We start from the raw sequence: 23,786 nt of genomic DNA, 5'->3' as shown, positions 1-23,786 counted from the left end.
GGCGGGGCCTCACGGGGTGGAGGCGGAGTTGCAAGGCACTTCTCGGAGTCGCACGTCTCTGTTTGATGGGAGGTGCTGCGCGTGCAGGAACACCAGGACCCATGGCAACAATCATGGCAGGTGGGAATTGCGAATAAGTCCAGCATCCATATATTGACATGTCACTATTTTCAGCTTATAAAGCTTGAGCCGAGTTAGCTTTAAAATGGCATGTGTTTCTTTTGTGTCGTTAGAAGCTGAGACGCGCCAGAAGCTGCTGCGCACTGTCAAGAAAGAGGTGGGTGGTTTCTGCTAGCTACAAAAGCAAACACTTTAATTTTTCTTTCTTTCTTTTTTTTTCTTTTTTTTTTTTTTTCTTTTTTTAGAGGGCTGGGTTGCAGGTGAAATAGAATCCATTTAAATTCCTAACCATAAAAACACGTTGGTACTCTTGATTGGCTTTAATCGTTTTCATAACACCTGTCGTGTTGGATGCTTCTTCAAATTTGTTTAAGTACAGTAGTGTCCACCCCTCCTCCTCTTCCGGAGAACTATATTATATTGTGGGCGGGCGCGGCGAACGGGTGCGTGCGTGCGTGTGTGCGCGCGCGTGTGTTTGTTAGTGCGTGAGGAGAAGTAGTATGCATGAGACAGATTGTGTTGCAGGTGTTAGTGGTGTCAATAGCAGAGGGAACGACAGATTTTTGTCAACCAATCTATTTGCTTGCAATATTGGCACATAAATTTGTGCGTGCGTGCGTGCGTGCGCGTGCGTATGCGTGTGTGTGACTTGCAGTATAACAAATATGGAAGCTACTCTTGGTTTGTTCAATCTCTCAAATATATGCGTATCATGTCACGTTACTGTGGTAACAGAAACTTTGCCTTTGCTCAGAATCACTCCCCATCTACTGTATAGGTTTCAAACTCAAGTTGCGGGGGCCAATTGCGGCCTGCCATATCATTTGGTATGGCCCACAAAAAGCAAATGATGGGTCTCAATGTCCATGATGCTAAAATCTCTATCAAAATATATATATTTTAAATTTGACTTCTGATGTCCAAACTAGTAATCCATCAATGTGTTGTTTATATATATGTACTAATATCATGAGACGATTGATTGTTTCTTTGAACATATTGTATATAAACAAGTGACACTACATGACACATGCCAAAATGTGTTTTCTGTTTTGATTTATAAAACACCTTCATCTTGAAATAATCTAATGTTATTATAATGCAGCTATTTGTTCAGGATTTCATTGCAGAACGTGAACTAGGCTTACCTGGATCTGTTACGCTGTAATTATGCCACAGCAATGATGTAATTACGGCATGCCCGAGTACTGTTTGAAAACTAGTTTTCATTCGACTAGTGACTAAACTAGCCCACTAGGACTGCAACTAACAGTTATTTCAATAATCACTTAATACGTGATTTTACGTGTTGAATAATTTTTGAAAAAACAAGTTTTACTTTGGAATTGCCAAAAAACGTTCATAATTGTTTTCCAAACAAAAAATGGATGTCAGTAACTGTTTAATTTTGATTCACCAGAAGATAGTAAGTCTATCAGTCTCATACACAAATTAGAGAATATATACGCGGTTGAGAGGCTAAAATTCAAAGGATTTGAATAATAATTAGTTGTCGATTAATGGCCATACCTCTCATATATATCAAAATGAAGTAAATCTTGAGCTATTTCTGAAAATATTCACATTAACATAATAACCACCATTGCACCAAGTTCCTCGGCCATAACGAGTCAAACGGGAGTTAGTCAGTTACGCTCACTGAACTAAAGTCTCATGTGACATCTCCGATGGTGATGGTTTTTATGTGACATTTTACGCATGAAGAATCCAAGCGTGGAGTTGTTTGTCTCTGGAAGTGTGCTGTTTGTTTCATTACTCTGGGTCCACACATCCAAAACGGCAATTACATGTAATCAATGCAAAAGTTCCTCTTAAAACCAAATGGAAATCATTAGCGATTTGATTAAAAAAAAATGTTAGCGCTAAAGCAACATAATGGACACAAAAGCAATGCAGAACAGTGTAAAATGAGCTCTGACAAATTCTGCTTTAGGATGCCAAGAGATGCATTAAATTGCTCAGACAGCTCTTTGGAATTGGAGAGGAGGATGTAAATTCATGTTTTTCTCCTGAAGGCCAAGATAGACCAATCCGACGCCGGAAAAATGTCTGTGCGTGTGTGTTTAATTTTCACTTAAATCCAAATGACTAGGGACCAATTATCAAAACTAGGCAGCAAAAATGGGAACGTCACATTTGAGCACAGTTGTATGAATTATCCAGTTGCATTTAGACAAGACGAGCCAAAATGAATCACTGATGGATGCAAATGTTCAAGGTACAACTAGATCGTCATCAAACAATTATGATTCATTGAATTGGAAATAGATGATAAACACAAAGGCTAAGTGCCTGACGGTCTGCAGCGGACCATGTTGTTCTGGTTTTAGTTGAGGTCGGAGCTTCCCTCTGTTTGTTCTGCTTAGGAGCTTCTCTCTTAACCCACCTTGTTACTATGGAGATTCCCAACACACCGAGGGCCTCACCTTAGAAAGAAAAAAATCAACGGGAACAATTTGTTATGTTTTGTTGTACAATCACAGTGAACTTGAGTGTCTTTTGCTATTTTAGACTTCACTTGGCTGTAATCTTTTGTCATTATTTGCGTATGGCCAAAAAAGGAAGGTGCTTTATTTCCGGTTTGCATTTTGAGATTAAATCAAGGAAGTTGTGAAAAGAGGAATGTTGGAAATGTAGTCTGATTAATTTTCAAGTGAGTTTCCTTATCAGTGGTAACCAGACCCTTTCCACAATGAACTCTGCACTCACTATACAAATGAATGACCCCAGAAAGAGCAAGCATAATACTCCGATGCATAAACTCTATTTTTTTGCACTCTATTCATTCTGTATATTTTTATAAAGACGAAAAACTGTGGTATTACATTTTTCTTGTTAAAAGCACATAAAAATGTGGTTGGAATGGATGAATGGAATTTCCATTAATTTCACCGCTGACTCTCTTCTCCTTTCGTGACGTCAGTGAGGCAGTGTGAGAAACTGCAATCACAATACTGCAATATAAATGCGTGTTTTTTTTTTTTTTAATTATCGAATTAGTCTCTGTCAATTAAAGCTGAGAGTGATTATCTTTTTAAAGACTGACTGTTCCATACACTTTCTTGTATTTTTACTTATCTGTACACCTATAGACGACACTATCTGCATGTGATCCTTTTTCCACTCGGTTATTTGCAATCAGTCCACTCAAACGCACTGTCAAATAACATGGGCCATTATCGAGAGAGAGCACAGGATGTCTGAGGCAGCAGAATCCACTTCTGGCACAAAATCGCTTTGAATGAGACCTCTTATTTGCCGCAGCTTTCATATAAATATATATATAACCTTTTTGTGTCACCGGGTGTTTGTGTTCTGTTATGTGTGTGTCTACACGAGGTGTTCATTGCCAAAGGAAAGAAGAACAGATGGAAGATTTTATGTAGAAGCTACTGAAGGGAAATAATCCAACATTATTGTCGATACTGGACATTGGGACAATTAAATATATTCATAGGATTGAATGCATCTGAACGTGATCTGATCTGGCTGTACTGGGAGAATACTGTAGAGAAGATGGTGTTTTAGAGAGAACAGGCTTCAATGAGTTTGGACATTCCTTAAAATCAAACTCAAGCACAAGCGGCTGCTGGTGCGACATTCAAGGATTAAAGATGCACTGTGTGAATGATGGCAGCTTCTCTTTTCAATTAAACTGGGTAGCAGCCTCATATATATTCTGTAAAATAATGTCAGGTCAAGACTGATGTTTGGCAAAGATTGCATTGTCAGCTCCTCTCAGGCTGTGATATGGTTGCATGAACGTGGAAAGTGGAATTCTATCCATTGGCTTTCATATTATTTTGCAGTGGTGTCTGCATTTAGGAAAGACATTTGACTACAATTCACTGATCAACAAAGAACGAGCATTTCTTTATTATTTTTTTATTTGAATTGGACATTTTTCTGACTGTTCGGAACTAATGTGTATATAGAATAATGCACATTCCGTCGTTGCCGTCGTGTTCTTCAGACCGCAAATGAGTTAAGAGTGTATCGACGGCGTGTCTTCTTGTGGCAGCCAAGTAATGCATGCCAATTTGCTTCGATTTTTTTCGAAGACAAGATAAATCGACACTCGATTCCACCGAACTGACGCGATTCGTAACCATTGAGGATTATTGTGCCCATCTTCAGTTTTCACGGATGAACAATAGGAATGTATCCTCTTATTCAACAGTGCCAGTGAGACGATTAATAATGAAGATTGGTAGATAAATCCTCCACTTTCTTGGCTCTGCTATTGCAGAAGTGAATTGGAATAGTCCGTAAATCCTTTATCACTCTGAATGACGCCTTCTGGGTGCAGTGCATCGAGGAGCCTCATTTTAGCAGGCTGCATTGATCAAACTGTCACAGCCGCGGCTACGTTTACACCGTGTTCCCCACGGCCAAGTCGTGCGGGCGTGGGATTTGGGCCATCTTTGTTTTGTCGCTCTTTTGGTATCTGTGATGGTCAGTGGTTGGACTGGCCTTCTGAATCCCAGTGGCTGAAAGGTTTACCACAGACGCCGCTACGGTCACAATCTGATGGGAAACAAATCCACTAAGGTGACATTTTAGTTGTAGTAATAACATCGACAAATCGTCTAGATTGATTCTCTGCGATTCTAAATGAGCACAGAATTTTCACAAGGCTTAGCTCCGGTGAGGTTAATATTTGAGGGACTGCTTTCATTTAGTTACTCCCAGAGATAAATGAATATTATTGACGTATGGTCTTTGGGAGAACTCTACTGTGCAACACGTGTCGTTTCCATAGCAACCTGCAGGCTGTCTGCTTGGACACCGTTGCCTAAGGAATACATCTGAGACCTGATCACTAACCCAAATAAGAGATGTGAACTAAAGATTACTGCTGCCAAAAGTCAAGGAATCTAATCAGGCTGGTGAATTAATCATGAACATGTTATTTGTTAAGAAAGAAAGGCTTTCAAATGTTTTTCTGGTTCCCTTTTGTTTTCTATTTTTTTAAAATAAATGATTCAAAACTCAAGGAGTAGTAAAACAGACCCACTAGACTGTTCATTTTACAAAACATTATTACACCGCTTTATCTTGGAAAGAGCCAATGAAAGCGATGGAGAAAAGAGCAGGCACTTAAAATTGGAAACTTGCTCGGACAAATGTTCCTGTCACATCCATTATGGGCTAATATGATCAACAAATATTGCAACTAGCTAGCTTGGTGTCTTGGAGAAGAGTGGAAACACAGTTTCCATGAAGAAATGCCCCCAGTGCTATACTTTATAATGTCATCAGATTCCGCTTAGTGCTGGACATTTTGAGAAAATATTTTATGCCTGATGGTGACTTGATGACTTTGCTGATACGGGCTGAATGAAATGAACTTTCTTGACAGCTCGCTGGTAACAAGGCAACTGTTTGATAGAACTTTGAGCTTCTAAAGTCTCAGTTCGAGAAATGCTTGTGAACCATTGTGTGCCTCTTTGACACAAAAAAGCAGCAAATCTATCAATGGTTAGCTTGAAAGGGTTTGTTTTTGCAAAGGCTGTAGATCCATTTGAAGATGGCCTCAAACCGGCCTTCACATCTGTCAGGATGGTTCATACTCACAGCTCCTTTCCGTAGTTCAAACAATGTTTGCCCTTGATAAAATGCATAATGATCAGATACACTAGCCCGCATAGCTAATGTCAGTTTTCATTAGTGTATAAATGCCTGGAGAATCTCCAAGTACCAGAAGTAGCAGAATATTTTTGCCTGGAGAATGTGCCAAACAGAGGTCCGCCAGGATGAAGACCTTAGCCCAGCCACATTTCGCTACTCTCTGAAGCTTTACATGAATAAAATATTGGAATGAAATCATCAAATTGAAATTATATTTACATTCAATGACTTTCTTGTCTCATTGGGGAAATAGCTTAAGGTCCATAAAATCAAAAATATTGAATTTCTGAGATTTATGTGGACACTGGCAGTGATGTGCACATGAATGTCTGTGGCGATTGACATAGTTTTGTTACTCATGTAGGCCACGCGCACACACACACACACACACACACACACACACACACACACACACACACACACACACACACACACACACACAGCAATTGATTTATTCTATTTTCTTAACTAGTGTTCCTTAGCTGTTGTCAGGGGAGGACTCGATCTAGATCCCCATGACGACCAATTACGAGTGTTACCTTGAGACCAGGGCGGCTCTGTGGAGCACTGGTTAGCACATTTAGGAGGATGCGGGTTCGATTCCACCTCTGACCCTCCCTGTGTGGAGTTTGCATGTTCTCCTGTGCCCGCATGGATTTTCTCTGGCCACTCTGGTTTTCTCCCACATCCCCAAAAACATGCTCGATAGGCCAATTGAGCACACCAAATTGTCGTGATTGCGAGCGCGAATGGTTGTCTGTCTCTGTGTGCCCTGCGATCGGCTGGCAACCGGTTCAGGGTGTCCCAGCACACCCTCGACCACTTTGTTATCATGAAAAGAACTCCTAACAATATGCATCATCAATTGCTCCCACCCAAGGTGGAAAAGGAGACTGACGTAGAAATGAAATCTCCTTTTTACTTGGAAATGTCACACTTTTCCTTGGAAAGATCCTCTGGGTGAGAGATGGTGACTCATTCAGCAACTGAACTTAGCACTCATCCCACTCCATTTTTATTCTCTTTAACTTGTCGATAATTCCCCTAAAGTGCCTCATTTGTCTACATTATGTTTTTTTCCACAGCATCCATCGGATTATTTCCAAGTATATTTATCACTCATTTAACAATCCCTTCGGAGACCGTGTGTGTGCATCTGTGGCATATTAATGAGTGAGTCATCCCGCATCTCCCGTGTCATTGACAGGTGAAGCAGATTATGGAGGAAGCAGTCACCAGGAAATTTGTTCATGAAGACAGCAGCCATATTGTTTCCCTTTGTGGTGAGTAAGCAAACATACTGTAGCTGGAACACTGTTGAACAATCCTGCGAGAGAAAAAAAAAAAAGCCATTTCATGTGTCTCCTGACTTTATTGCTCACAAAATTCCATTTAATTGAAACGTATTGTTATGTTCCGTTCATAACGCCTGAAAAGGCGGAGACTTTGCTTCTTGTTAAAGGTACATTAAGTCAAAAGATAACGGAAAGAGGCAACCCATTATTGTAATTGTGCGCTAACTTAATTACCATGAACTGTAAGGCAGCCCATTTATTAATTTAGTGGAAGTCACGCACAATTTGTTCCGGTATGCCAGTCGATGTCAGTTTTTCTTCCAAGGGAATCGTGATCATAGAAATAATGAGTCTACCCAAAAGCACCCAATATAACTAATTAATAGAAAGTTTCAGGAATGTCATGTATAGTACACTAGATGCAATGATGTAATTGTATCTAGTTCTATCTGATGGCCATGGCTCGGACGTGTAGTAGTAGACTGATCAACCTTTATCATCATTAAAATGTTGGGCTCTATTCTTCCAAGGCACAATAAATGCTGCCAAGCCTTCTCTATCCAAAATGGAACAGGCCGTTGATTAACATTATTAATTGCTCCTAAGATTATTCTGCACACTTATGTTGAAGTGCTTCCTATGAAAAGTACTTGGCTAGTAATGACTATCGACAAATCGACTGCACTCATCTATGTTGCTGAAACAGCAAAATAGTTTTAGTTTTTCGTAGACACCGACATTTGTTTTTGCTTTAGATTACCTCGGCTGTCAACACGACATTTTAGCAATTCTATTGGTGTTTAACCAGTGGCATTTAAAGTTCTTTTTTTTTCACCAAATGCTGGCAGTGAAGTATGATATTATTATAGTGTGTGAAAAATACACTGCCCACGTGCAAGCCACACTTGTCATCTGCGTGGCTCAGACCAAACAAGATTTATTTGTGGCACTCACTTTATCACTTTGTACATACTGATATTTGTATGGCGATGAAAGAGTTCAACATGAGTGAAAAAAATAAAAGTTTACCACTGTTAAGAAAATAGAACTGAAACAAGCAACCTACATGATCTATATTTACAAAATATTAAACGATTACAACAAAGGCTATCAATGAAAACTAATTTTTACCACACAAAAGTCAGAATCGAACCAAAAAGCTATAGTTCACTAAAAGCATTTCTGACATCTTACCTCATGGCATGATAATGAAAAAAGTGAATTTGTCTGATTTCCCAACAGATGTCAGAACAGTTACAACTGTTTGAAGCTGCGGTCACCGTGACATTTAATTCAATTTAATCCTTAATCCACATCAATGAACACGTTAGCGCCTGGGGGAAATGCACTAGAGGACCGAGAGGAAATGAAATCAAATTGCTTGAAAGACACAAGATTTTACTACAAATTTCCCATTTCAAATATTCTTTTGTGGTGCGTGCTATTAGAATTCTTTCATTTGACATTCTACGAGGAAATGAACACCGGTCGAGTTTAAATTCTACAGTTTCGTGAAAGCCAATGAAAATATGGTGTCAGGTACTGAACACATTTTATTCAAATATGATTGAACGTCTCTTTTTACACAACACTTTAGTGTGTTTAATATTTAATGTGGTAGGTTTTGTGTTTAATAGTGCCGACATGGAAGAGTCATCAAGTTCCTTTGCTGTCACTATAAACATTACGCTATGAATCTTTTAAAAGCCCGACTGGTCACTCGGAGGAGAGCGTTTCTTTTATGGTGATTTATCTTAATGGGCACGAAGCAGTTCACCAAATCCCCTCTCCATGTTCTGTCTTGTTGTCTGCCATCTTCCTCCTCATCATCATCCTCCTCCTCTCGCCATGTCACCGTGGCTCTTGTTACCATCCTCTTTGGGTTGTGGTCCGTGTAGACTAGAATTGAGCGAATGGAGGATGGGAGAAAAGCTCAGCCGGCTCTCCAGGGAGCAATTATCCTTCAACATAGTGGCTACTTTGATGAGCTGCCCGCCGAAAGTCTTGAGACACAATGAGAGAGTCTGTGGCGTGAAAATAAATGATATGACAGGTGTTAAATGTTGAAATGATGTCGAGCCATTGTGTTACGGATGGATGTCGACTTCTATCGGGACATACTGTGATTATAAAAAGTCTACACACCCCGACACATTGGCAGCATCCTGCTTTGGAGCAGTTTTTCTTCAGCTGGGGTTTTAGTCAAGGTTAAGGGAATTATTAACAGTTCCAAATAGCAAGCGGTGTTGGAACAAAACATTCATGCTTATTCTAGAATAGCAAAGTAATAAAATGTCAGGAAAAGCTCATTTTAAATGTTTTTTGGCGGTGTTATTCATAGGCACTATAATTGAAGGCAGGTCTGCGCTGATTCCCATTTAACATGGATTTGAATTTGGCTAATTTTGAACACATACTTATTGCAGATATGCACACTCATGCACACTGTTGCACCCACAGCATTTTCTGTTACTATTTCTTGAAATCTAGTTTTTCAAATTGCGTATAGGTCACATTAACTCATTCACTGCCCGCCCAATTAAAATGGATCTTTGACGTCTATTGCCGTCAATGGCAATGAATGAGTTGATTGCGGAAATAGTTCTGAGATAGTTTACCTTTGTCACATTCTTAATCTGGTGTGTGTAGACCTTTTATAGCCGCTGTATACTTGGCTATATTTATTCTTTTATGTTTTGGTTGTTTCTCCAAGGACAATTGGTATCATTGATGATAAATGACATTTTTGCAAAAGATTTCACTTTGTGAGATGACTGCAATAATGGTTAAAGCAGCAAAAGGAAGACATTGAAGAAAACAAATCAAGGACAGGAGAATGTCATAATCCACAAAGATACAGACTTGTTCCTGTGGTACAGTTTTGTTGCAAACTGACAGTTTTATTGGCAACACTGAAGTTGAAGCCATTGTGAATGCGGTTTCAGCGGTGACAGCCATCACATTTGCAGAGCGGCAGGAAGCAGGAGATGAGACGCTGTGTTTGAAGGAGTCAGGATGATGAAAACACAGATTGTGATGCTGATGAGTCTCGGCTGCCCCTCCCTCGGCGAGCTCTTCCGAAGCTTTATCTCAGTATCAACAGGGGTTGCCACAGCAACCGTGGTCTTCCATGTGCCCCCGTGTGAACAGAAGCATAGGATTAGCCCTGAAGAGGACTCAAATGTCAACACAGCTTCAGGTGCTGCCATGTAGGCCATCAAGCAGAGGGCAGTCTGCGTTTTTGCTCCTTCTAAATTCTTCAAGTGTGTTATCCTGTTATGGAACATATCATGCGGAAGAGGGAAGAAACTGCAAAGATGATGATGTGGATGTGGTTAACAGCAGTTCTCAGGCTACTGTTCTTGGTTAAGAGGCAACATTATTTTTTTTTTACTTGAGTAAAGTCACATTAATGGTGGAATATTTTTTGGCACTATTCTACTTGGGGCTGAATTTACCTCCAATTCATTTTATTTTATAATGATTTGTACTGTGAGATTATGTTTATTATTTTTTCAGTATAAAGTGATTTTTTTGGCATTTAAATTTGCCGATTCATGTTTTAGTTATTTTTCTTTTTTATGTTCATGCGCTGATTTAAAAAAAAAAAAGAAGTTAAGTCACCAATTAGTACTAGTTTTTTCACTGGGTACTTTTTACTACACTCAAATAATTATGTGGAGGGCCACTTTTTAAATTTACATATTATTCTAATGTACGATAGCACACACACTTGCTCTATCCATCTCTAATAATAGCATACATAATATATTCCTATAATACAAGCACTTTTTTTTTACATTTACACAACTAATTATTATACTACATTATAAATTTGCATAAACATTCATATAAAGTTGTTCTTATTACTTTAAGATTATTATACATCATTTTGCTTATCACATTATACCACCCACTCATTGTAATCTAAAAAACAAATTTTAGCTACATTTAGATTTAATTTATCGCAGTAAACAAAACATTTGCACTGTAGTCATCATAATTTTCACAAATCAAGACATTTGCATTAATCTGCAAATTTCATGCACATGCATTTATGGCACTGAATATGGTAATTCATCAATTACGTTAATAAAAATCTCATCTATCCATATTCTGAAGAAAAGACCATCAATGGGAGGCCTGTAGCACAAAATCTACTGGCAAAAAGCACGTTGTTATTTACTCCATCGTAATAAAAAAAAAAAATTCCAACCTTGTGTGCTGAAACAGGTGCGGTGGAGGCATGTGTTTTGCACGGGCTGAAACGTCGAGCGGCAGGCTTTCTCCGAAGCAACAAAATCGCCGCCCTGTTCATGAAGGTGGGCAAGAGCTTTCCCCCCGCTGAGGAACTGTGCAAGAAGGCCCAAGAGCTGGAGCAGATTATCGGGACTAAGTGAGCGAGCAACGCAGAGCAGACAGCAGACAAGGATTCCGTGTCACTTCTCTCCAATTTCTCATGTCTACTTGCAGAAGAAGCCAAAGTTTGCAAAGCCAAGACAGCCTGCGCAGAATGCCTCGGCTTCCCAGCCTCACTCCAAAGGCCATTAAGAACCTATGGATTCGGACGGCTCTTTTCGAGAAGGTCCTGGACAAGATTGTCCTCTTCCTGGTGGAAAACAGCAGGTGCATTACAAAGTGTAAAATGTCATGTGTACGTGCAAGTTACTGGAACATTCTGTCCTCCCCACCTACCTGATTCTATTCCTATTTATCTGTCTTCCAGTAAATATTATGAGAAAGAGGCTGTTCTAATGGACCCTGTAGATGGACCTATCCTCGCTTCTTTGCTGGGTAATTTGTGACTTTATTAGCAAGCTTTTACTGGAGTTTTCTAACAAACATGTTTTTTGTCTCATTCATACATGTATCATAGCTTCTAAATTCAGACTAAAAGCTTTTCTTGCGTACCCTTTCTTGTGGCGTTAATTGTACCTCTACTGAAGCCTAAAAGCGTTTGTGTGAATTGTAGGACCTTCATTTCAGATTTAATCAGATTTATGTGTTGTACCCAGGGATCTTGATATAGAATGTTATGTAATCGAATACAAGAGCTGTATTAAAAAAAAAAAAAAAAAGACTTTCATCATAATTATGGTAATAATGATCTGTTTTCATTGGGACTGTCAGAGAGGTTTTCATTTAATACTGCAGTAGGCTTATTATTGTGATGTGCTGTATGGCATCACACAGCTGGTACGTCACAAAAGTTCCAGGACTGATTCTACAAAAGATTTCTTTCAAAGGGTCTCCAAGTTTTCTTCCCAGAGTCAAACTTGCTTTTCCAGCCTACTCTTCTACAGCTTCAAGCACTTCTTCTACTTCTTTTATACTATGATGTTTTTACTCCACCGTGATTTACAGCTGCATAAATACCTTCTTTTTATATGAAAACATTTCCGACTGTGTCAAACTGACCATTTACACCATGTTACAAATTATGATGAAAAAGATTGTTGTCTCTTATTTTCCTAAATAGTCGATGCAAATGGTTGAGTAAATGATGCAGAGGTATTCCTTGCAGGAGGAAATTGGCTTCCATGTCCCCCAAAAAGCTACATTGTCAGCGAGGAGGTGTTTGTAATGTGTTAAGGTTATGGTTAGCTGATTTCCTGATTTAATTGTGTACCTCCCCTGTGACAGTGGGACCTTGCGCTTTGGAGTATACAAAAATGAAGACTGCCGACCACTTCTGGACCGACCCCTCGGCTGACGAGTTGGTGCAAAGGCATCGCATCCACAGCGGTCACTGCAGGCAGGACTCGCCCACCAAGAGGCCTGCGTTGTGTGTATGTAAAGAGTTGGGCGCACCTTTATGTCTTTGTCACTTCTTGACAAATTGCTTTTATTCTTCTTTGGGTGCGTCAAGTTCAAATGAATCGTTTAAAGTCGCTCAGTGTGTGTCAAGACCAAACATTCCATGAAACATTTAGACTTGACACAGCGAGTAAATGGAATATTCTGTACCTGAGTACTGTGTGATTTTTATGACTGCTCTTTTCAGATCCAAAAGCGTCATTCCAGCAACAGCATGGACGAGCGCCCCTCTCCGTCGCCATCGGCACGCGACTACGTGGAGTCACTGCATCAAAACAACCGGGCCACGCTGCTGTTTGGCAAAAACAATGTGCTCGTTCAGCCTGTAAGCATTTGACCAAAAAGAAATACATCTTTGATATAATTATGATTGTTGTATTGAATACCATTTGAAGTCAAAAGAGTAACTCATTCATTCTCAAGTCAAACGAAACATTTTACATTGAATGATTGCCGTTGCAGAGGGACGACATGGAGGCTATCCCGGGTTACCTTTCCCTTCACCAGACGGCTGACCTCATGACACTGAAGTGGACCCCCAATCAACTTATGAACGGCTCCGTCGGTGACTTAGACTATGAACGAAGGTGATGATGTATTGTTGCGTGTCTGCGTTGACGTCCCATATTTGTGTGTGTGTGTGTGTGTGTGTGTGCGCGTACGAGTGTCCCAGAGACTGTGTATGCAGAGTAAACACAGCTCATCTAATTAGGCTTCTTTTCAGCAGACAGCCAGCCTGCAGGTGCTTTATTGACCGAGACACAGTCAGACCAACCAGCAATGTAATAATCCTCTGTCGGTGGTTGTGTGTGTGTGTGACTGTGTGCTTTCTCTTAGTAAGGTTTGATTATTGCCCTTTGGTTATCTCTTTGCACAAGTTTATATCATTTGAAGGAGATAATAAAAGAACTGAATTGTTTTTGTTTTCACTGGATGAATGGCAGTGTGTACTGGGACTACGCCATGACAATCCCTCTTGAAGAGATTGTGTACTTGCACTGCCATCAACAAGGTAGGCTGGCAGGCGATGGAAATTTTTCCACTCTAGTTCTTTTTATTCAACCTGGTATTGAAGTTTGATGTTGAAAACGTTTCTCTTGCAGTTGACAGCGGGGGCACGGTGGTGCTGGTTAGTCAGGATGGCATCCAAAGACCTCCCCTTCGCTTCCCTAAAGGAGGTCACCTGCTTCAGTTTCTCTCCTGCCTGGAAAATGGTCTGCTTCCGCACGGTCAGCTGGATCCTCCTCTCTGGTCTCAGAGGGGAAAGGTCAGCACGTGAGGTCATCCCATCTCTCCCGATGCCCTCAAACAATTAGCCATTGTTACGGAGGAACAATGCCCGTGCTAAATCATTTTTTATCTGATCAATAAACCGATAACAGATGAAGTGCAGAGCTGATGACTCTTTGGCTTTATGTTCTCACTACATGCACCGGCACACATGATGAGGTCCCCTTTGTTTTATTGTGTGCAGTGCAAGCAAACGGAAAAATAGAAAACACCCACGCTTGACTATTAATAATGGCGGGCATGCAGACGCTCGTCATCCTAAATCCGCATGAAGGAATTGGTTCTTCTGCTTTTTATAAACTTTGCCAAAAAGATTAGCTTTTTTATTTGCGGGGGTTTGTCCATAGTTGTGTTTGTTTTGGCAAAGGTTCAGTATAACATAATTCGGCAAAGCAATTTAAAAGTAAAAGTACATTTTGTACTGAAATTTTACATGTTTTAAGTTTAAGTTACGTTTCTGTGCCCATCTCAGCTCTTATTCGTTTTTTGAATCAAAAGGAAGTTCTAAAAAGCGCCCCCCTTGATAGCCTTTATTGTTTTTTGGTGACAAATGCTTAAGCTGTGGTTTGTTCTCTCAGATGACTCTAAATTCTTCTTCTTTTATTGATGTAGGGGAAGGTATTCCCGAAGCTGAAGAAGAGAGTTCCTCAGGGATCTGGATCAACAGACTCTGTCTCAGATAAGGAGGAGGAAGAGGCAACAGACTATGTCTTCCGCATCCTCTTTCCAAATAGCCTGTCAGACTTTGGTGAGACACTTGTCGTTTACAAACCATTTCTTTTTCTTGGCTGTTATACATGATCTCCTCACTTATGTGTTTTTTTTTTATCTTGATCATTTTGTGGGAAAAATCAACTTCACTATCAGTTTATGTGATTCTTGTTGTACGTGCACATCTGTTTTTTTCTTCCAGCAGTCTACAAATATGTGTCGATTTTTGTTTTTGATTCCATTGATTACAATTGGAGGTTTGGGAAAAATGTTGGATGAGTGTTCTGCCACGTTTGATATAATTATATTTTGCTATATTATATTCTCATTCAGCTCTAATGCTGTCACAGCTGCTATTGTCTGTCCGTCTTCACTGTGATCTGCTTTCATTCCCAACGTCTAATATCCTGTTGACCCATCTTGTGCCTCTGGTCAAGCTTATTCAAGTGCCCCAATAATAAAACTCCACTAACTCCATCCTATTGCCTTGTCACACCTTCTTTCATGCATTGTGACAACGCAGCTTTCAATTAACTGGAGGATTGACAAGTGATGGATTAATTATAGGCGCTCTGCCCAGAAAGACTTTTGCTTGCTTTATCTCCTTTGCTCTTCTTTTAAATAATTTCTTTTTTCTTGCTAGATGTCGTCATTTTAGATGTACTTTATTTGTGATCCAACGGTGCAAATAATTTTGTCTTTTTAAGATTTGTGTGCATTGAATAGCATAATTAAGATGACATTAGTCACTCATCTAACTGCTAATGTGCACAGGAAGCAATTATATCTTGACAGTGACAGTAATGATGTGTGTGTGTGTGTGCGCCTTTTGTAGTGACTCCACCAGATTTGATGGACCAGAGCTCTGCAATGTGGCATCCCAGTCTCAGGAAGTCTTCATGCTCATCCTGCTCCCAGGGCAGCTTCTCTGATGGGTCCACGCCCAAAGGGTGCAACCAAGAGAGGTGAGAAATAATCACATTAAGGCTTCAGATAAGCTATGGCTTTGCTTCAATCAATTAAGGTTTGCTGAGGCACAGTCACAGGCTGGCCACATCTGTGCATGCGGAGACAACAGCAGGATGTTGCAATAGGCTTGGAAAATGTTTTCCCCACTGACATGAGAATGCGTGGGGAAAATGAGAAGGGGCGAAGCAAATAAAATGGTAATTGGAACTTTGTCAGGGGCATCGAGTTAGATAAAGTGCTTCATTAACCTCCGCCGGAGACATTGATCTGCCGTCACGACAATATAACATGAATGTTTATGTTAAGATGAGCAGAGATGTCAATTTGTTCTTGTTTGTCTTCAGGACTCCTCTGAAGCTGCTTTGTGACAACATGAAGTATCAGATCATCTCTAGGGCATTTTATGGCTGTATGTGAACTTTTCATTTCACACTATTCACCTTTCCAGTGGAATTGTGCACCTCAAAAGCGTATGTTGATACCAGCAAAAGGTAGACAGTTTCTACATATCATTATACAATGGAAGAAGGTCATGTGGTTTGGGCGAGGGGGGGGGGGCTGACATAAAGCAAGGAACAATGAGGCAATGGAAAAAGGTTATGTGCTCTAATCAGTACCAATTGTTCCAGAATGTTGGGCACATCAGGGAAAGACGAAAGAAAGATAAGGTGATGCAGCCATCATGTCTAGAGATTTCCGGGGAACGTCTTCTGATCTGGTTTTCATTTCATCCAAGTCTAGGTTCAGAAATGTGTTTTGACCAAAAATGTTATTAGTGGCCCTTGTGAATGGATTGAATTTGTTTTTACTTCAAAATGTTTTCCTTACCTGATGGGATGGACATGGAGTAATGCCCTGACATTCTAGAATGACATTGCTGGAGATCAAATAGTGAAATGAGAGAATTGTCACAATTCCACCACAGACTCTTTCTCACCTTAACCCATCGCAAAATGTTGGGATGTACTGGGGAGGGCATCAAATAGATCCAACTCTCCCATCCTCAGTACAATTTTGGCATATACGGTGTGTAAATATTGTAAAGGTCATTTAAAAATAATTCTTTCTGCATTTTTATCCTTTGAGGAAAAATATATACTAAGACAATATTGATTTTACATTCTGGATGCAGTTTCTGATGATATATTGAAATAAATTCTAATATAAAGAGAGAAAAATTCTCTTGAAAATGTATTCGCAATAGGAAATACTAATACATTTTGGTCATGCAGTCAATCATCAATATGAAATCATACATTTTGGGCATGTAATAAATCATCTGAATGAAGCTGGACAAAACTAATCTGTGGGGGTTTTTTATTATTTGAGGCACAGGATGTTTTAAAACTAATATTGTCGCTGTAACACTTTGTGCGTCATCCATGCTGAGAAAAATCTAAAACGGAATATTTCCTTATATGGGAAATGTGAATGGAATAATTGAATAGCCTACAACAATGTTTTCGTACACACAATATCCCCTGACTTTAAAGGAGTGATATCTTAATTCTAATCCACAGCCTCTGTAAAAGCATGGAATATATCCCCTATCTCGTCAAACAGGGTTGGCGTATTGCCGTCACCTGTCCACCGTGCGCACTCACCTCTCGGCTCTCGTCAATCACACCATTGTGTCGCCCGACGTGCCGTGCGACGCATACCAAGGACTCACTGCAGATGTGTGGCAGATGTTCCTGCAAGACTGTAATGTAAGCATTGCCATAAATTTCCATTGACGCACTTCCTCATATAGGCACACAAAGGCACATCCCCCCACTCTCTCTGGGCTTGCCACTCAGCCATCTCACCCAAGCTCATTCTCTGCTAATTATGTTGCTCACATCATTAGTCTGGCAGCAGTGTGCGTGAAGCGTCGCTAATGGCTCTGTCAGTATAACTGTCCACATTTGGGATTCTACATCGGCTCGTTAAATCTTCCGAGCATGTTCCCGGCTCGTGAAATTAACATGCTATCGATAATGTTTTATTTTTTTTTCCCCATTTTGAGCAAATTACATTGATCTCCAATCAAGTGAAAAACACTACAGACTCTCACATCCATCATTTGCTGACAAGTGCAATAAAAACAGATTAGGTTTTGTACATAAAAGTGAGAATGTATACACTTTTTTTTTTTTTATTCAGACCTACAAGGAGCAAGAGCTGCTTCGTTTGGTCTATTTCGGCGGTGTTGACCCATCTTTACGTAAGCAAGTGTGGCCGTTTCTCTTGGGGCATTACCGATTTGGAATGTCTGAAACAGAAAGGAAGGAGGTGAGACATAATTCACAATGAAAGTTTTTTTTCTTGTAGAAACCGACACTTGATTTCTATCTGCAGGTGGATGAGCAGGTGCGCTTGCGCTACCAGCAGACCATGCGCGAATGGCTCGGCTGCGAGGAGATCGTTCGGCAGCGGGAGAAGGAACAGCACGCTGCAGCTTTAGCCAAGTGCTATTCAGGGGCGAGCATGGACAGCACCAGTTCAAAGATGGTTCATCATGACTCAACCGTCAGTAATGAGGTGACGCACAGCTACAAGCGAGGAAACATATTTGAACGCTTATTTATATTCTAGTTTGGTAGGGCCAGAATAATCTTATTCAAACACAAAAATAAGCTACCAAGTATTGTCTTGCAATGCCATTTACTGCTTGAATGGGGATCACATATTTTTCAATCATGGTGTTCCTTCACGTGTACATGAAACAAGACGAACAAATTAGAGATCCAGAAAAGCCTAGACTAAGACACAGCAAACAACTATACACAATAGAAGGCATCACCAAGTGAAACTAGTGCTTACATTTTAAAGTGAAGCATTCTGGGACTTCACAATTTAACATATTACATGTCACATAACAATAGTGTTTTAATTTACATGCCATGACAATATTATTATTATTTTTTTTTATAAAACCAAGTAACCTGCTTATGTTGAATGAAATCCATAGTCAAAAAAGGTTTGTTTGAATCAAAAATGAAACTTAAGTGTTAAAAATGCCCTTCCAAGTTATATTTAACTATTGATGAAACCGGTCGTCAGTTTTATGTTACTCATGTATGTATGTATTGATGGAACTAATACGTAGTGGAACTTGTAGTCTAACTTGGTTACTTTTCAAATCAAATAATCAGGAAAGTGACAATTGTTGCTAGTTGACTTGTCGGCCTGATTGTCTTTACCTCCCAGTCGCGGTCCTCCCAGAGTTCAGACCGACAAAGTCTGGCTCGTCTGCAGAGTGACTCCAGCAGCAGCACACAGGTATCGCACTCGCAAGCAACATCATTTCACATTTACTTGGAATCACCTTTAAGCAAGATCAAACTGTAAAGTTGCATGATGTTTTAAACAGCATCCCTTCACTCTCTTCCTGCTAGTTCTTCACATCATCCCATCCCTTCCCCTGGAGTAGTCGGCTTCCCTTTGGCTTGTTGTTGCAGGTCTTTGAGTCTGTAGAAGAGGTGGAGCAGATCGAGACAGAATCCAAGAGCGAAGAAGCCAAGCAGGTGCCAAAGATGACCAGTGGGACAGCTCAGAATGGCCCAAGTTCTCCTGACTCTGGGCATCCCTCTTCCCGCAACTTTTCGGTTACATCAGGCCTGTCGGACGGCTCGCTCAGCACAGAGGACAGCGCCGCACCCGAAGCTGCACCGAGAGCTTTAGCTAAACCTCCTCAGGATGCAGGTCGAACAGAGCGAGACAAATGTGAGAAAGCCAATGTGACTGAAGTGCAAGATGACCCGGAAGAGTCCATCAAGTCAGTAGATCCCAAAGTAGAGGAGGCTCAGCATGGAGGCGGTTCCTCAGTAGAGACTGAAGGAAGCAAAGTGCCTGTCAAAGATAGTATGTTGACACCAGGAACATGTACAGAATCCCAAGATCACGCTGAACAAAGACTGAAAAACAAAGACGCAACAAAAACTCCAGGAGAGCCTCAGACTGAATGGATCAAAGTGGAAGAGAAATCCAGCCAAGGTGAGACATCCCAAGAAGCGAGAGGAGATGCTGCCGTCCCAAATCCCAGAACACTTGACAAGAAACTATCATTATCAGCAGACACTCGGGTGTCAAGAGCGAGAGAAGCCTACTGTGCCTCTCAGAAGGCCGAAGCGCAGGTCCTGACTGAGTCTGACGAGTCTCCCTCAGCCATAGAGATGGAGGAGATTCCCAAAGCCAATGTCTCCATGGCGCCCTGGAGCAGGAAGGCTCACTGTGAGCCTTTGTCGTCCTCCGAGGACTCCGATCCGAGACCTGAGGGTGGACAGGAAAAGCCCAGTCCCGAAGGCACTGAGTCCATATTGTCTGAGGAGCCAGAGATGGAGAGCCTCTACCCTCACTTTGAGTCTCTGGATGGCTGTGCAGACAGCGCAGAAGCCAGCTCGCAAGCATCTGCAGGAGGCGCCTTCTCCGTATGTACCGCTCCTTCCTAAGAATCTTTTCATATTTATCGTCTACGCATTAAGCAGTGAGCTCATACGTAGGTTTTTTTTCTTCTGCTGCTTTCAGCAAGAGCTTTTAGACTTGTACACGTTGAATTTGCACCGCATTGAAAAGGATGTACAGCGCTGTGACAGGAACTACTGGTACTTCACTCCTGCAAACCTGGAAAAGCTCCGTAACATCATGTGCAGGTACAACACTGACAGACTTGATTTACTCATGAGTATGATGTGACATATATGTTTAGAGTCCAGCATAATAAGATTAAGAATTTATTCTTCTAATAATACTTTATTGTCTGCTCTCTTCTAAGATTACAATTTTTTTTTTTTCTCAAGAATATAAATAATAGAATTAAACATTTTAATCATAAAGTGATGTTACGTTTTCTCCGGAAAGTCTTTTCCTTCCCATAATAATTGTACTTTATTCCTTAATTGTAAAATTCCTATTCTGGGCTCACTCCACTGGCTGCCTGTGCACACGAGAGTACATTTAAAGAAATTGCGATTTCTATTCAAATATCTCAATGCTCTTGAATCATTTTGATGCCCCTGCCTGGTGCCTCGGTTTGAGGGATAGTCTTTTCTGTTCCCAAACTATGGAACAATCAACTGGCACACGTTTTCACCATCCATTTTTAAAACTGCCACAGTTTTATCTCTTGGAGTATGTCCTGGTGCACACTCTGCACAACAAATAAGAAAACAAAATGGCACACTATGTTGAAAAATAAAGAATTCAAACTTTGGTCAAGCAAGTGCCAAGTTTTCATATTGGCAGCTCACACACTTAAGTACAAGCACTGAAGAGTCAGTGTGGCGGATAAAAGTAGCGGAAGGACGTTTTGATCTCTCTTTTGCGTTTTTGCAGCTATATCTGGAGGCACCTCGACATCGGATACGTTCAGGGTATGTGTGATCTTCTGGCTCCGCTTCTCGTCATTCTGGATGATGGTGAGTCACCACCACCACCTTCCTTCACCTCTTCTATATCTTGGTCTGCCTTCCTGGCTCGCGGCATCTTTTTCTTCTCTCGCTATCTCAGAGGCTTTGGCCTTTAGCTGTTTCACGGAGCTCATGAAGAGGATGAATCAAAACTTTCCACATGGAGGGGCGATGGATACGCACTTTGCCAACATGCGCTCTCTGATCCAAGTAAGGCGGTATCAGCCACGTTCTCATACAAGCCGGTTGCTAGTTGTCCAAGTGCAAATGAAGTTCATCAATTCGACATCACACACGAAACTAACCGTTTCTCCCGCAACTACTCTGATTATTTTTTTCCTTGAAAATCTCTTGATCCCCTTTCATGCAGATTCTGGATTCAGAGCTATTTGAGCTGATGCACCAAAACGGAGACTACACTCACTTCTACTTCTGCTACCGCTGGTTCCTCTTAGACTTCAAACGAGGTAAACACAACAGAGTTTGTGCCAATTAGAGGAGCGAGAGATCTCCGTAAGCCATGTTTGGGTTTTAACATGTCAAACAAACTGGTCTTGTTAGCCTAATGTGCTTGAAGGGATTTTCTTTAGAAATATCTTGCTGAGGAAATGCAACTCCCTGTGGAAATAAAAAAAAAGAATATACATATTTGGCCCAATCCCAAACCCGTTGTTTGCTTTTTCTTGCAGAGCTGGTCTACGACGATGTGTTTGCAGTCTGGGAAACCATCTGGGCGGCCAAATTTGCCTCCTCTAGTCATTTTGTCCTCTTCATCGCCTTGGCGCTGGTGGAGATCTACAGGGACATCATTCTAGAAAACAATATGGACTTCACTGAAATTATTAAATTCTTTAACGGTAAAACTCAAGGCTTTATTGCTGCTCGCGAGATTGTTGTCAAAAAACACATTTGGATTGTGATATTTCATGAATAAATGTGTCAACCATGAGAGATCAAACTATTGATCAAATATAATTTGGCTTTTTTACATTAAACCTTTTAGCGTCTGGCTTTTTTCCATTCTCATGATATTAATACGCAGGTTTTGTCTTTCAGAGATGGCCGAACATCACGATATCAAGCAGATTTTGACCTTGGCAAGAGATCTGGTTTACAAGGTGCAGATGCTGATCGAGAACAAGTGATAGTCACGTGTGTCTTCTTTTTCCTTCCAATCAAGTGTAATCATTTGTAGCAGCATTACATGCACGCACACAAACACAAACACACACACACACACTATACTGTACTACAAAATGCCTTTCCAATCATTGGTTGCAGCCTTGATCGAGCCTCAATGAGTGTTAATTGTGTAGTCAACAGGTCTATGATATTACACTTTATAGAGTACCTGTCAGTATCTGCAAATACATCTTTGTGTTTTACGTCAAACCCTTAAGTGTCAATGTTAGTCAGAACGAACTGTAAGTTAGATTAGTTGCGCATTTGAAAACAAAACAAAACAAAGAGATAAATTCCAACTATTTTGAATGACTACTTATTGATGAGAAAGTACTGTATGTTGCTTAAACTTGTTAAATAGCCAATGTTTACAAGATTAGATTACAAATATATATACTTCCCCAACTTTTCCTCTCATGTGAAGGAAGGAAAGAATGTTAGTTTTACAGACACACTTCAAAACTATTTAGAGTTGAGTTACCACATCAGTGATTTTATATTCACAGTGTTTCCAATGTTCTCAAGCTGCTTTCCTGCCAAACGGGATGTCCTTGTTGTGTGGGAATTGTTACTCGTGAGATAAGTAAATATCAAAATATTTAACAACGCACGTTCCACATATACTAGTCTGTCATTCACATTCTTTTAGTGTTGTTTTTGTTCTGGGAAGAGTTTTGTATTTTGTCCATCATACCACTTGAATTTTTGTGTCGTTTTCTTTTGTTGCAGCAATTTATAGAGAACACTGATGATTTTCGTTTTTTACATGATCCAATGAGGTACAAGAGAAACATGTCCATGCTTGTGACTTATTTTCACGTTGTTTGCAAAAAGATATGATGAAGAGCAGCTATTTTAATGTTTTGGCATATTTAATCATTGATGATGATAAATATTATGTGCTTTTAGCCATTCATTTATTACTCATAATAATTTCCCAAATTTCAAGCATCCTATTTATTGCCTCTGTTTATGAATGTGGTAAAATGAATTGCATTGATGTTTCTTTGTGAATGCAAACTGATGTCAGTAAGCCTACTTTAGTTGTCTCATTTATTTGCTTTTTTTTTTCATGTTTTTATGGAACGTTGCTATTTTGGTAAAACTTGTAATTTGATTTTTGCCGAGTTCTAACTGTATTGTAAGACAAATGATTATAAAATTATATTATTCTAAGAGCTCATATATAATATATATTAAATGGTATACGTTATTGTAACATCAAAAGAATTTCTCTTTTTTCACACAAAACAGACACAAAAAATATATATATTTTGTCTGCAACCGTTTGCATTTCAAGGAGATAGTAATATTGCTGACCATTTTATGATACCAAAGTAATTATATAAAAATGTCGTAT

The 23,786-nt window shown here is 40.1% G+C and overlaps 1 protein-coding gene across 2 annotated transcripts; it reads left to right on the top strand.

Annotated features, from left to right (window-relative positions):
• Positions 1-9: 9 nt before the first annotated feature.
• sgsm1a (small G protein signaling modulator 1a) lies at positions 10-23,645 on the top strand. 2 transcript variants are annotated; one of them, XM_085910567.1, is made up of 25 exons: positions 10-120; positions 234-277; positions 6,980-7,055; positions 11,301-11,463; positions 11,541-11,693; positions 11,794-11,861; positions 12,711-12,856; positions 13,072-13,209; positions 13,347-13,471; positions 13,829-13,896; positions 13,988-14,151; positions 14,787-14,922; positions 15,721-15,850; positions 16,199-16,263; positions 17,418-17,563; positions 18,000-18,128; positions 18,195-18,377; positions 19,047-19,118; positions 19,298-20,266; positions 20,364-20,488; positions 21,171-21,253; positions 21,345-21,454; positions 21,615-21,711; positions 21,934-22,101; positions 22,301-23,645. In XM_085910567.1, exons 1-25 carry the CDS (start codon positions 66-68, stop codon positions 22,387-22,389), a joined length of 3,702 nt encoding a protein of 1,233 aa, XP_085766693.1. In that variant the 5' UTR covers positions 10-65; the 3' UTR covers positions 22,390-23,645. The 2 variants fall into 2 exon arrangements, with proteins under 2 accessions (XP_085766693.1, XP_085766692.1); XM_085910566.1 differs by having other exon boundaries at positions 19,235-20,266.
• Positions 23,646-23,786: the final 141 nt, after the last annotated feature.

Source organism: Syngnathus leptorhynchus, chromosome 4, assembly GCF_054491065.1.
Source record: "Syngnathus leptorhynchus isolate UIUO chromosome 4, UIUO_Slep, whole genome shotgun sequence".
Lineage (NCBI taxonomy): Eukaryota > Metazoa > Chordata > Actinopteri > Syngnathiformes > Syngnathidae > Syngnathus > Syngnathus leptorhynchus.
This window is presented reverse-complemented; position numbering and strand designations above follow the sequence as displayed.

Coding starts and splice junctions, on each gene's coding strand:
- sgsm1a (XM_085910566.1), top strand. CDS start 66: ATGGGAGGTGCTGCGCGTGCAGGAACACCAGGACCCATGGCAACAATC. Junction 11,862..12,710: donor TATCCTCGCTTCTTTGCTGG/GTAATTTGTGAC, acceptor CCCCTGTGACAG/TGGGACCTTGCGCTTTGGAG. Junction 18,378..19,046: donor ACTCAACCGTCAGTAATGAG/GTGACGCACAGC, acceptor TTTACCTCCCAG/TCGCGGTCCTCCCAGAGTTC.